General features: G+C 46.2%; 1 protein-coding gene across 4 annotated transcripts in view; it reads left to right on the top strand.

Annotated features, from left to right (window-relative positions):
* Positions 1–14,037, top strand: part of NTAQ1 (N-terminal glutamine amidase 1) — a 35,219-nt gene that overhangs the window by 10,516 nt on the left and 10,666 nt on the right. For 2 of the 4 annotated variants that reach the window (XM_059866406.1, XM_059866438.1), the window contains 2 exons: positions 5–135; positions 1,626–2,108. The exons of 1 other annotated variant lie outside the window; for it this stretch is intronic. In XM_059866406.1, coding sequence (XP_059722389.1) covers positions 5–135; positions 1,626–1,637 — 143 coding nt within the window. In that variant the 3' untranslated portion in view covers positions 1,638–2,108. Of the gene's footprint in view, positions 1–4; positions 136–1,625; positions 2,109–14,037 lie in introns of those variants that run through there. One more of the 4 variants, XM_059866413.1, reaches the window with a different exon arrangement.

Raw genomic sequence — 14,037 nt, forward strand, 5'->3', positions numbered from 1 at the left:
ACAGGCAGAAATGATCCTTCTTCTGCCAGACTCACTTCAGCAGTAGGACCATGCTTGGCTGGACATAAGGATTTTCCATATACAGAGTTCAAACAGGTTAACAGGAAAAGATTTAGGGGCCAAACCTCAGAAAAGGTGAGAGTTGGGATTAGTCAAATCACAAAGCTGTGCTGTAGTGTAGACCTGGTGCAAACAGAGGCCTTCAGGGGCTGGATTATGCCTGGTGCTCCTGGGTCTGGGATTCCTGAATATCATCTTCCTTTCCTTGCTTACACTGTCCATATTGGTAAGCCTAGTTACCCAAGCATTTTGCAGCTGAAGCAAATTCCATCCTTTGGATTTTATAATCTATTCATTAGTTCATCCTCTTGTTTGATTTTTAGTCCTTAAATGCGCACATGAATCATCCCTGGTAAAGTAAATACTTAATACAGTGGGAGAGCTGTTAACAGTAAATCTGTAAAGTAAAACTGTAACAGTGGCTTTACCACTGTGTTCCTTAAACTCATTCTCAGCCAGTTCTCTTGTAATGGTCATTTAAAAATATTGTTTGTGCACATCATTGGTAAGAAGTCAAAAGAACAAGCCCACAGATGTTTGTCATCAGAACTGAACCTCTGATCAGCATGGTTCTGAGTCAGCAAAGCTTGTACCAGGCCAGCTCCGGAAAAAGGATGTGTAAGGCACCTAAACCCAAAACTGCACACCAGCACTTTCCCAGTGAGCTCTCTGGGATCCATGAATGGGACTGAATGGTTTCTACCCCTCCTGCAGGGAACAGAGCAGATTATATCCTGGCAAAGAGCAGTCATGGTTATCTTTCTCTTGAATCTGTACCAGTTAAACTTTTCCCCTGACTTAATTCTGTCATTCAGAATTCACAAAAAATAAGTATTTGCCCCTAGCCTAGTTTGTGCTCCTCTTCACCTGAGCATCCTTCTAGGCTGGGAACTGAGTTAGGTCACACATCTCCTCCTCTCTGCATATTCTGGCCCTGCAGTGGACCCGTGTTCAGCAAGGAAAAAGTTCAGGGCTGGAGGGAAAACAAATACTGTAATCTGGAGAGTAACAAATCGCAGGTTTGCCAAGGGCCTAATCACTTCTAAGAGACAATGAGCAACTTGCAGTTCTGACTGCTGCTGTGAGCCCCTTCCTCTGTGCTCAGTGTAAAAGTTGACTCCATTGACTTTGGTTCAGAACTTAAATGGGTTATTAATATCTCCCAGCTTTTGAGTCAACCCATTTGTATGAATGCAGGAAGACTGCATTGCTCTTCCCTGTGTTGGTTGTTATTTGCACTCCAGTTCTCTGACACTACTCGACCCTTCCAGGCTGCTGTTGTAGGGAAAAATCTTACCCACACATGCTAGTTTTTAGTGACTTACTGGATGCTTACTGATCCTGTAATGTGATTATTGCCTTGGGCAGAGAGGGGAATGGGGGCAAAAGCAATGTTTCAGAGACTAGAAATGGATGTTTCTGTACCACCATACAATTTGCAGAATCTTGCTGGAGCGAGCGGAACTGTTGAATAGGGGTTTGGAATGTTTTCTTGAAAGATGTATACTAGAGCTACAGAGCCTGCATCAAGAACTTCAATATTTCCCTTTTCTGGTCTTTTTTAGATTCCAAGATGAACTTGGATGATTTCATCAGTATGAATCCCGAAGTGGGATGGGGCTCAGTGTTCTCCCTTTCAGACTTTGTGCATCGATTTGGCAGTCAGACTGATTGCAGCTATTCCTTGGAAGGACAGTAAAGTGAACAAAGTTCCTCTGGTTCTGAGTGGATGTGTTTTGCTGCTCTTACATTGTATTTATGGTTTACATTTCTGTACATGCAATAGATATTTGGAAAAATAGAACACCCAGACAGAAATATAATGAACTGAATAAAAACATTTATTTTAATTATGTAAGAATGCACTTGGTTTTTAATGTCAAATCAAAGGCAGACATGCCACCATAAGCATATTGCTTTTCCAGCTACTGTGCCGAAACTGAATAGAGCTGCAAAAAAGCTTTTGGAAAAATATGTGCATAAAATACTGAATATTGTAGCATAAATTGCTACATGTTGTCACATATTAAAAGTGAGATATGGTTTTCTTCCTGTTGTGATTGCTGTCAATTATATGTAAAGACAGTGCATCTCAGTTTCCTCACTAGATTTACTGATTAGTCCTTATTTAGCAGAAGGGTAAAGGGAAAATTGATTTAGTAGTTCAGTTGTAGGAACTACCATGCACTATGTAAAACCAGGTAAGTATCCAGGTTTCTGTGCTGTACCAGGGAAGAATTAAATCCTGCCATTTCAGTGAAATGTTCTAGTGCTGACAGTTCCTGGAAGATGCAGTTGCTATTTTTGCTTCTCATGCTGGCTGTGCATTCTCACCTGCTCCCATCTTCTTGCACTTGATGTTTGTTTGGCCTTGTGGTAATTCAGGGTAATTCTGACAGAAAGAAGGAAGTTTTGTTGAGGGTTTTTTTTTCTGCTTCTTGGTTCCTTGAGCTGGCCTGCCTTGAGGTCAGGCAGCTGCTCCTACTGGTGTAAGGAAATCAGCAGTGCCATATGGCTGGGGGGAAGGGAGTGAGAAAGCCTCCCTGTTCAGGGTTGTCTGCTGCTGAATATCCTTAGAGGTGATACCAAGCTGCATCCCTGCAGGGCATCCCAGGAAAGCCATCATGCTGACTGAGGGTTTGGAACAGTCTCACACTTCTTAGAAGAGTGCCCTAAACATGGAATTGCAGAAACAGGCTAAAATAAGGTCTTTAATCCTCGGCTTTGGACCTGTTCTACTTTATACCCTAGCACATCATAGACTCACAGACTGGTAGAAGAACACGGGTTAGAAGGGTCAGGCAGTCCCTGGTCCAATATCCTGTTCAAATCAGCTCAGACCAGGCTGCTCAGGGCTTTAGCCAGTCAGGCCTTGGAAACCTACTGGGATTGAGACTACAATAAACATTTGTGATATATTTCATTCCCGTGAAGAAAAGTACAGAAAAGATTTTAAATATTAAGGGATCATTTTATTTGTAAGTAAATAAAAATATCAAAACTTGTAAGAATCTTGTATGTGTTACCTAAGTTTATTGTTACATATGCAGTGTATTACTGTATCTCTCATCAGTTCTAGAGAATTTGCTCAGCATATTAACAGCAGAGACAGCCAACTGAACAACTGTGGGATTGATTCACTTCATCCAGACATCTCTGTCCGTATCATAAGGGCTGCTGAATATAGGAGCTTAAACTTTGTATTGCCAGATGCAGCAGTCAGTTGCCTGTGCAAATAGGCTGCTACTACACATATTCCTTGAGTGCCAGCATGGACTAGTTAGGAGGCCAGTTGTTGGGACACTCCCCTCTGGAGTGGGACAGTTGATCTGCAGTTTCTGTCGCTCTGAATCAGTGTCACCAGGAGAAACTGAGATGTAACTCGGGATTCCTGATAAACTGGTGCACGAACCCTCCCGAGAGGGGACAGCTGGATTTAACCAGATACTCCTGTGTAAAAGGTCTGATGTATCCATGTTTGGATGAAATGGCAGCTCTTGATGCTGATGTAGCAGGCACACTCTGAGGGAATGAAGATGTTGGTGCTGACTGGTTCTGAGTGATGTTAAGGCTGGTTGTGACAGTGCAGGGCAGCAGCAGTTTGCCTGCTCCGCTCCCTGTAGCTGCCAGTGCCCTGGGTTAGACACAGCAGAGGTGAGAATGCAAAGATCCACGTTTCAGATGAACGGGTTGTGTTAAGCACTTCTTACCCTTCAAGTGGTTGAGTCTCATAGACATAGAGTTCCTGTGCATTGCTCAACAGACCCTTTAAGTTGTTACAGAACATGAGGTTCTCATCCCTCCCTACTTGAGTATGTCATTTGATTTAACCTCAGCTGGTTTCCGGTCCATGAAATCTGTGATACACTCCCTTTAGTGGGGGTCAAGACACAAGAGTCTGCCTGGTTTAAACTAGTTTCAGCATCAAAGCTGTTAAGAAGAACAGTCACAACCATTATTCAGACTATGCAAGTTAAAAAAAAAACAACAACATGAAGAGTTAGTCCTTTTTCTCTGTAATCATTCTGAACAGGTGCTTAATTTTACATGTGGCAGGCTGGGTGTGGGTGATTATAGCTTTTCTATAATTAACCATGGCTCTTGTAAAAAGTTGTCATTCCAGAGGGATCAGTAGAAGCCAGAGCATTATTTAATTTAGTGCTGAGGATAGTGATAGTGTGGTGCTGTCTCTCTAGCCCATCAAATCTGGGGTCATTTCATCACCTTTCAGCTGGGCATGGTATCAGAAGGAAAGAATTTAGGAATATATCAAGTGCTTTATTAGGGCCCAAAATATAAAGAAAAGCTACTCACTTCACTGTAATTATCAGAAACCAGCTCTTTTCTGGTGCTGATTAGTCCTGGTGTCCCATCAGAGGGATTAAGTGACTTCCCTCCCCTCTTTGGTCCTTTCTCCAGGTATCCCTAGTCCTGACTATTTTGTGGAACTTGCTGTGTTTAACCTCTGCTGTCAACCCATATTTGATGCATGAGGTGGCCCCACCAGTGTGGTTTCCCTCTGAACACCACAGTAAGTTGGAGACAGAAAAGCAAAGTTTGCTGAGAGCCAGTTTGCCATGGACCTGCAGAAGTACAAGCAAAGACCTTCCACTGTAAATCTGATGGCAAGGAGGCTACTTCATTGCCAGACATCACTAACTGTCAACTCAGTGATGTATTTAAACAACTCAGATTCAAACAAGTTCCTACCACAGTGATAGGTACATTTGTGGGGTACATTGTATGGCAGAGCACAACTGCTGCTCCTCAGGTGCAGCTCCAGGCTGGCCAGCGCAGCCGCCCAGCTGAAGTGGTGCTGAGGGAGAGCCTCACTCCTTGATGCACGGGAACTGGGCTCGTGCCACTGAGAGACAGGAAATAACAGGAAAGCATTGATGGCTGATTGTCTGGGGTGCACTGGCACAACAGGATCAGCCTGTGCTCACTTACACTCCATGCTGTCTGTATCCCTTGAGACTTTTAATCTTTACTGTGTCCAGGACAAAGATGTGCTGCTTATGCACTTTCAGTACAATGATATCCTAGTGCATCTTAGCTTGCCATTCCCTTTCAGCCTTCTTTACCTTGTCCTTTTCCATAGTGTTGTCTTTCTTTTGTCCAGTTATTACAGTTTTTACGAGCTTAGAGTTCCTAAGTGGTGGCTTTTTGGACTAGGTGATCCTTGAGTAAGGCATTGAAGAAAGCAAGGAGAAACACTCCTGCTCTCAGGTCAGTTACTCATAATCCCATGGTCGCCCAACTTCTGTATTCTGTTGATCACTGGAAATTCTCCAAGCCTTTTATTTCTAGACATCATGGGGCGAGACTCTGATAGCCTTATAATGGGGGCATGTGCCATCTCCCTGGTGGTTCCTCCCATCTACAGCAGGCTATTGCAGCAGTAAGCTGCAGCACAAGATGGAACACCCACATCTCTCCTGCCTTTTTCCTCTTCTTTGCTGCTGCTTTTTACCTAAGAATATAGTTTATTTGATAAATAGCCTCTTTTATTCAGCTGTTTGTGGCTTTAGAAAAACAGACACTTCTTTCTGGCATGCATTATTTTGATCAGTACACTTTAGCAAATTTGTATGTGACCAGGTCTGTCCTGAGAAAATCCCATTTCTTGGCTGGCCAGCAGAGAGAGCAGTCAGCATTCAGTGGAAGTGCAGGTTGGGACATGGACAGAGATGGTCCTCTGCACACTCAGCGCTGCCAGTAGCTGTTACAGTTAGAAATGAGTCATTCTGATAGCATTGCAGAGGTGATTTGTATCTTGCAAGGTTGTGGCTGAAGGCTGAGGTATTGCCCTCGACTGCCTGAGCCTGTCATGTCAGTGCACACCAGGGGCAGTTTGATATGGCAGCATTGTCACACCACGTGCCAGTTTGGGGGACCTGGTCAGCAGATCCCCCAAATATATCTGGTCACAGTTCCTACCAAAACAGGCCTGTGACACCTTAGGGTGTCAGACCAATTGGTTTGCTATCAGTTTATATTTAGATACCTGGGGATGCTGCAATCTGATCTGGGCTATTCAGGAAGCAAAGGGGCAGCGGGGTGCATTTGTATGATGAGAGGATGAGAGCCTTGGTCAGGGCATTTTGGTATGTGTGGCCTCCTCTCCTCATACCCTCATTGTCCAGCCAGAGCCTCATGCATGCTCTGAAGCACCATTGCCTTCCAAGCTTCTACTGTAAAATGGCCATCTCTGGTTGGTCAGGTTTTCCTTGTTAGAATTACTTTGATCCAAATTTTCTCATTTTTCACATTTCTTTCCCCTACCTTTTTAGGAAACAAGGGTTGTAGACTAAATGACTTGAGAAAACTGTACCAGGGAGTAAGAATGAGGTGTGAAAATACCACCATGTTCCTTCAGTAATCCCAGTTACCTTTCACTGGGTGTCTTGCAGAACCATTACTGAGACACTGTTCCTGACCCAGGTGGTGGCTGTCCCCCACACCTGGCATGAGCCACACTGTGGAGGGAAGGACCTGCAGAGCATCCCTTCATGTGTCACCCAGCAGAGCAGATGGCTCCAGGTTTGGTGGGCTTGCCCTCCTACAACTCTTTGGATTCTCAGGCTTAGAGAATCTCATCTCCTCTCGAGGTGAAACCTGCCCGGACATCTGTCTCTGAGAAGGTAATTACCTTCTCAGAAATTTGAGGGAGAGAATGCTGCTGGTGATTTTCTTCTGCCTTCTGGCTTCCTCCTTATGCAGGACTTGGCCCAGTTGAGGCCAAGGTTAATGGAGCACACCCGAGGAGGGAGTGTCTGGAGACGTCTGCCCAGGTTTGTGCGCACCTCCCTGTGGAGCTCACCTCTTTTCGCTTATGATCACGGAGTCAGAAGTGAAGCACTCTGTATAAATGCAGCCTTCCAGCCAGTTAACTGCAGCTGCAGTAGTGGTTCTGGAAAATCTCTTCAGTTTGACCTAAGATAAACAAATATGGTCGTTTAAGTATCCTCAATGTTTCCTTATACTTACAGTAGGAAATACCTTGGATACTGAGGGCAGTTAAAACAAATCTTACTTAGTTATCTAAGGCCTCTGGCAAGTCCCTGAGTTTCTGAGCGAGCTAAGCCACTTCCTAGGCATGAGGTGTACCAAGCTTCATTTTATAGTCATAAAAATAAGCATTAAGGACCTGGGCTGTGAACTGCCACTCACAATGTCCAGATGAAGTGACATTATTCACCTGATACTTGTGACGAATGTCTGCTTCCTGCTCTGGAAGATGAGCAGGATGTTTCCAGTGAGCTAGATTCCTAACATTATATTACTTAAAAGCAGGAAATGCTCACTTTGCTTGGTTCAGCATCATACCAGGCTTCCCATGCAAGGCTATATCTGGAACCCAAACACTGCAATAAGGCAGGAATCATTATATGTTATTTTTTTTCAAACAGCCTACACAGTAAGAAGATGGTAGTTATCTCAGCCTTCCCTTCTTTTTAGTATGCAATTGTGGTGGCGTGCTTCCCCCTGTCTCAGCCTGGCTGCTGAAATGGCAGCGCACCAGCTCTATGCTTGGAGCCATCCCGAGAAAATGTTCTGCTGTGGCTTTTAACCATTTAGCTGTAAAGCTCCCGCTGCTTCCACCATTCTAACTGCTGGGGTGAAGCAAGGCTTGCCAGTCCTTGTTTACAGCAAGTGTAATCAGTTCCACTATTTATACTGTACTCATCATAGAGCACTTTGCTGTATGAAATGGTCGCAGTTATATTTATACCAGAACAAAAACAAAGTCGTCACAAATCAAGGCGGCGACATTCAGAGTAATTTTTCCTTGCTATGTGACGCTGTTTCTTCAGCAATTCAAACTTCTTTCGGGCAGAAAATAGAAAGAAAATACAGCCCACTGTAAGTCAGGAACCCACCAGTATTTATCTGCACTTGTGTTTTTGTCTTGCATGAAGGAAAGGCAACTATTTAGTCAAGTAACCTCTACCAGTTGCTACCTCGGTACAAAAATGCAGGGCTGCCAGCAAACTCCATGGAGCTGTCTTAGTACAGCTAAAAGCAGAGTTCAGTCTGCTTTGCCAGAAGTACTAAAAATACCTTTTAATATGCTACGGTCTGTGTATGGTCAGGAGTTGTTTTCAAATGCATTGTCCATGGAGTTCCCATAAAGTAAACAGAGATCGATACGCTCGGTCCTGAGATGCAAAATGACCAGTGCTGTGGGGCCCAGCTGTTCTCCTTGCTGGTGTCACCAGCAGGGTGCTCCCCCTGCCTTGCTCCCAGCAAGGGAGATTTGCAGTGCCCTGCCTGCCATATTTGTCAGAGATCCTTTGCAGGGTAGATTGTTTACTTAATTGTCATTTTCATTTAACTTATTTGATAATTATTAAATAAAACTCCCCAGGTTAGGTGCTTTTGAGATCTGAAAGACTAAGTGAGGGACTTTGTTGCCAGCAAAGTTGCCACTCACATTCCCAGCATGTCCTGCTTGCCAGCCTTTCCATGCTCTCATGGTGCATGGAGGTCAGGTCCATGCACAGAGGCAAAGCTCCAGCCTCCTCTGAGCTGGTGCTGTGTGAGCAGGGGCACTCTTTCCAAGGCACAGAGCCTGATGAAATCTTTCTGCCAGTGTTCTCTGTGGCCCTACTGCCTTGAACTGCTGTGGACATCCAGTGCTGTGGAATGGCTCAGCCTCGTCCTGGCCACATGGGTGCAGGTCCCCAGCCCTTGCCAGGGACCATGGGGTCCCCTCTGCTCACTGCCTGCAGGGGCAATGCACACAGTGGAGGTTGCAGGACATTACCACCCCACTCATGATCACAGAATCATGGAATGGTTTGGGTTGGAAGGGACCTTAAATCATCTAATTCCAACCTCCATGCTGTGGGAGAGACACCTTCCACTAGACCAGCTTGCTCAGACCCCCATCCAATCTGGCAAGGATGCTTGCTTGGTTTACAGACATCTTCAGAAATAGGGATATTTGTGGTCATTCAAAAAGTAAATGCCCTGGCTTAGCATGTGGAGTCCAAAAAAATCACACATGGAGACTGCCCAGTGCTGAGGAGCTCTGAAGCCTGACACGTGACAGAAGTACACGTGTGGGGTCCAAAAGAGGTGTCACCATCTTCACTGACACTTGGTCTCCTCTGAGCTGGCATTGCTGTGTCTCACAGTAAGGTCATCTGCCTGGCCTGCAGAGTGGAAAAGAGCCTGTCCCAAACACTGTCAGAGCTGCTCCTTGCTGCTGCTTAATGCCATTGGGAGAGTGAGCCATGGAGCTCCAGAGCTACAGCCATTGGCACATGGCTGGATTAGCAAATGGAAGCTTTGTTTTGAGTTTTCTGTAATAAAATACCATGCTGCTGGGGCACACAGGCTAGCTAGGGTTTCACTGCCCACTTAAGAAAATGAGGGCAAAGGGTGATTAAATATTAAGTGGGATGCAGGATCTCAGTGCATGCAGTTCATGTGGTAACCTGAGGATGGGCTGAGGTAAATGTGGCTTCCTAGATGCCTGAGAGGGTACTTCAGCAACCCATCCTGGCCAGCAAGAGGAGCTTTGGGGTTTCTCCATCAGTCTCCAGTGCCAGGAGACCTCAGGGGTCCAGGTGTGGCCATGGAGAGACACCAAAATGAAGATCCTTGGAATACCTGTATCCTCTTCTGTTTAGCTTTCCACCTCTTCTGTAAATCAAGCACCACTTCTGGCAGCAGTAGACTGTCAAGCAGGTTACACTGACATCAAGCAGAAGATGCTAATGAAAAAAAAACCCAGAAAGGAGATTAGTGATTAATGCAGAAACTCCCTCCCACCCTCCACCCCAGGATGAGCTATGCCCTAAAGCCTCTCCTTCAAGCAAAGCTGCTACTGACAAGAAAGTGATTGACCTTCCTTACCCTGCAGAGCAAGACTTCTGAAAGGCAGCTTTTACTCTGTGTGTCCATCTGCATGCACATGCCCCTGGGCCTCTCCAGGGATACAGAGGTACAGACAGCTCCTTCCACAGCAGCTCATTTGGCAATGGGTGCTGGCTCCCGAGCTTACTTTGGCATTAGCAATGGCAACATTGAATTATTTCCTCACCACTCCCTTTAGCAGCTGGCTCTTCTTGAGGAGGATCCACACCTCAGCTGCTGCTGCCTGGTCAGGTGCAAATGCTGCAAGGCCTCCTGCTCCCCTCCCTCCCTCCCTGGCACAAGCCTGGGCAAGTAACTCTGCAAAAATGGAGGCTCTTTCCTTTCTGAGCCCCTTAGGCCAGCATTCTACAGCTCTTCTAGCGAGTTTAATTTCCATAATCCCCCTTACCCCACACCCCCTTGGAAACACTTTAAGATGTTTTTTTCTGGTATAAGCTGTGCCAGAGTTTGGTTCCTCTATGAAGACAAACTGGCAGTGGAAACATTGACAGCTATACAGGGAAATATTGTACTGCTTAAAGAACTTTATTTAGATTGCTCCATTGTGGGCACAGTTGTTTGTTGGTTGGTATTTTTTTTTCCACTTTGGACGGTGCTAAAGACGCCATAAAATTAACTACAGTATTATTCCAGTGATTTGTACACAGCATGTTCATGTGCTTTCAAAATTAAAAGGAATCATGATAAAACTAAGCAAATAAATAGTCCGGAGAGGACTAATCTCTTTCCTCCACGCTCTCACCAGCCACCAAAGGCAGCTGGATCCCAGGAGGGCAGGAATGGCAGCGCCCGGGCTCAGTGGCGCAGAGGATCCTTGGGAAGGCTTTGTTGCTCTGCTGTAGGGATATTCCTGCTCCTGGCCAGCTGACAGCATGTCAGCGAACATAAACTTTTGGCTCCAGCAAAGCGATGGACGAGGGAGGCAAAGCTGTGCACACGATGAGAAGGGTCCCTGCGGCCGGTCCGGCTGGTCACGGCCCGCAGCGCCCGCGGGGAGAAGCGGGCACGGGCAGGGGCACAGGGAGATGCCATCGGGGAGGGACAGCGCTTCTGCACGGGCAGGGGCACAGGGAGATGCCGTCGGGGAGGGACAGCGCTTCTGCACGGGCAGGGGCACAGGGAGATGCCGTCGGAGAGGGACAGCGCTTCTGCACGGGCAGGGGCACAGGGAGATGCCATCGGGGAGGGACAGCGCTTCTGCACGGGCAGGGGCACAGGGAGATGCCATCGGGGAGGGACAGCGCTTCTGCACGGGCAGGGGCACAGGGAGATGCCTTCGGGGAGGGACAGCGCTTCTGCAGCGGATCGGGCACTTGCTCGATGCTTCTGCAGCCTGCCGGGGTCCAGGGAGGGTTAAGAAACCACTGGGGGAAATGAGGGGGCCGGGAGAGCGCACAGAGCCTCTGGAAGATGCTGGCAGCACCGCTCTTGACCGCGGTGCGTTTTGCATCAGAACAGCGGCCAATTTGCAGGGAATGGGGGCAATAAGGGGGTAAAGAGCACCCCGGCCAGCTGTCCGCACTGGTTCAGCCTTAACTCATGCTCTGGGCTCATTACAGCAATTTTTTAAAGCCGTACCCTGTACATGCTCAGCCACAGCAATATCCCTGTGCTGCTGCTTGGGGCCAATAAGCCTTTGGGCTCTTACTTTCCTCAAGGGCCAAGCAAATGAATTTTGCATTTTTTTCAGTGTCTAATCCAAAAAAATAAAAAATAACTTTGTAAATCTTTCAAAAATACCGTGAGGCCTTGGGCAGCCTGAGGAGAAGGGGTGCAAGGTGCTGTTATGCCCAGGGGTGTTGCAGAGCTCTCTGCCTGGCTCAGGGTGCTGCAGGATGTTGTGTAGTGGCTGCTCTCTTGCAGCTGCCACACGTGCTGTGCCACATGTGTGTGAAATGGGCTAACTTGGCTTTTCCTTCTTCTGAATGTTCAGCATAAGCAGCGAATAATAAAATGCAATTTTTCCACAGGGACCAGAGGAAACAAATTTCTGCCTGAATGTAGCTGAGAGCAGAGTCTGGCGCATTATTTTCTGCGTAATAATTCCCACGAGGCCCTGTAGAAACCCAGCTTTTTTTTTTTTTCTCGTTTTTCTACTTCCTTAAACTTTCCAAAATACTCTGCTCTAACATATTTTCATCAGTCACATGTGTTAGTGAGGAGAGACAAGGTTAAATTCTCCTTTCGTACTATAATGTAATTCATTTCCTGTTTTTCACAACTGTCTAGACAAAGATCTAACGAGCATTAACCCTGAATCCCACCATTGGGTTAAAAATAGAGGCTTTAAATATAAAAAGTGTGTGGTAAAAGTAAGATTGTAGGTTTCTACCTACCACCAGGAGACAGTGCTTTTGAATGAGAACCATTTAATTAGCTATAAGTAACAAAAAAAAAAAAAAAAAATTACTTCAGTTTCAGAGGTTTAAAAAGGCTCCTGGTTGCTTTATATATTCCAGCAGTAGCACAGGCCCTGCTGAGTTGTGGCAGGGACAGGTTGATTCCCCCTCAGGAGTTATATTTGTCTGGATTTACACCTCCAGCTATATTTAAAAAAGAAAGAATAAATTCCACTTCAGTCGGAGAGCTATAAAAAGATTGGGAGAAAGTAATTTAAGAGAGGACCAATATTGAAAACCATGGTCAGCTTCTGATGGGAGACCCACGGACAAAATGTGCCCTAGACCCAGTTGAGGAGGGTGCCCCAAACTCCAGGGGAAAAAGTGATAGCCATGGTACCAGAGACAGCTTGTGCTGGGCAGGCAAGGCCACAGAGTGCTGGGTCCCAGCCTGGCACAGCCCTGGAATGCCTGCAGCCATGACCAGACCCAGAGGGGCTCCATCAGCTTAGGCTGGATCATGTTTGGGCTGGAGGCTGGCCCCAGGCTGAGCCAGGCAATTGCCTCCGTGAGTGTGCAGCCTCCTCTGACACTTCCCACCAGCTGGGCTGCCACACTGGAGTGGGAGGAAGGAGAGAAAGAGGTTTCTGGCTTGGAACATGAGCTAAATCCCTCACAAAAGTGAGTTTTGCTTGTGGAGGGAAAGCAAGAAAAAGAACACTGTAGCCCACCCCAGCTTGGCACAGGGTGCAGACAGGGAGTGAGGCAGCTTCTTGGCTGACAGTTTATTACACACACCTTTCACATCAAAGATTACTGACAGAGACATCATATTTTATGAACTTCAAGAATAAAAATAAATGCTGCTAAGAATTAGCTTAACTCAATGCTTAAAAGCCCTGCTTAAAATAAGTCAAAATTCCTGGTGTGTTGTGACAAGGAGGAACTCGCATTTCCTGCGTTTCTCTGTCTACAAACACAAATCCCATGGGGTGGTTTGTTTATTTATCCTGTGAAGCTGGGAGTGGGTGTCTTTCCTGTCCCACCACCCACCTCCAGCCACTGCATGAAAGCAGCAGCACCATCAGGAGCTTTGGACTGGACCTGGCACCTCAGCTGCAACCTGTGTGTGCTGCTGTCCGTATTCAAGGTCTGTTCTGACCAGAACTGAAATTATCCAAGGAAAACATATTAAAAAGACATTTGCTTGTTTTCAACTAAAAAGTGCAGTATACTGTGCATCAAGAATGGTGAGGAGTGAACTGGTGTCCTTCCAGCTTAGGGAAGGCCTTTGAACCCACATGAGTTATTTATAGAGCCTTTTGGAAAACAGCTCTTTCCAATTTCTGCAATTTTGATCACAGGAACAGCTCAGGTTTTGTCAAAGATAAAGCAATCCCCTATATGGCTCACTGGGGTTCACCCCTGCAAAGCAGAGAAGCAGAAATGAGAGTTAGGGAAAGGTGAGGCAAAGCAGAGTCACAATTTTAATATTCATTGTGTAAGAGGTTTTCAGAATGTTCTTTGGCCAAAGTGTACTTCTTTTATTAGGCTCTAAGACAGACAGTGAAGGCACTCCAAGGAAGTGCACAGGGTGACTTGTTACCATTGATCAAGGCAGACCCTCATCCATGTTTCAGGATGCCTCTCCCTCTATCCCTGACTGCGCTTAAAAGGGTGGAGGTGGTAGCAGCAATAACACGAAAATGGGGCCCAACATACTCCTAAAAAGGTCCAGTATTCCCCTTAA

The sequence above is a fragment of the Haemorhous mexicanus genome, chromosome 1 (genome assembly GCF_027477595.1).
Source record: "Haemorhous mexicanus isolate bHaeMex1 chromosome 1, bHaeMex1.pri, whole genome shotgun sequence".
Lineage (NCBI taxonomy): Eukaryota > Metazoa > Chordata > Aves > Passeriformes > Fringillidae > Haemorhous > Haemorhous mexicanus.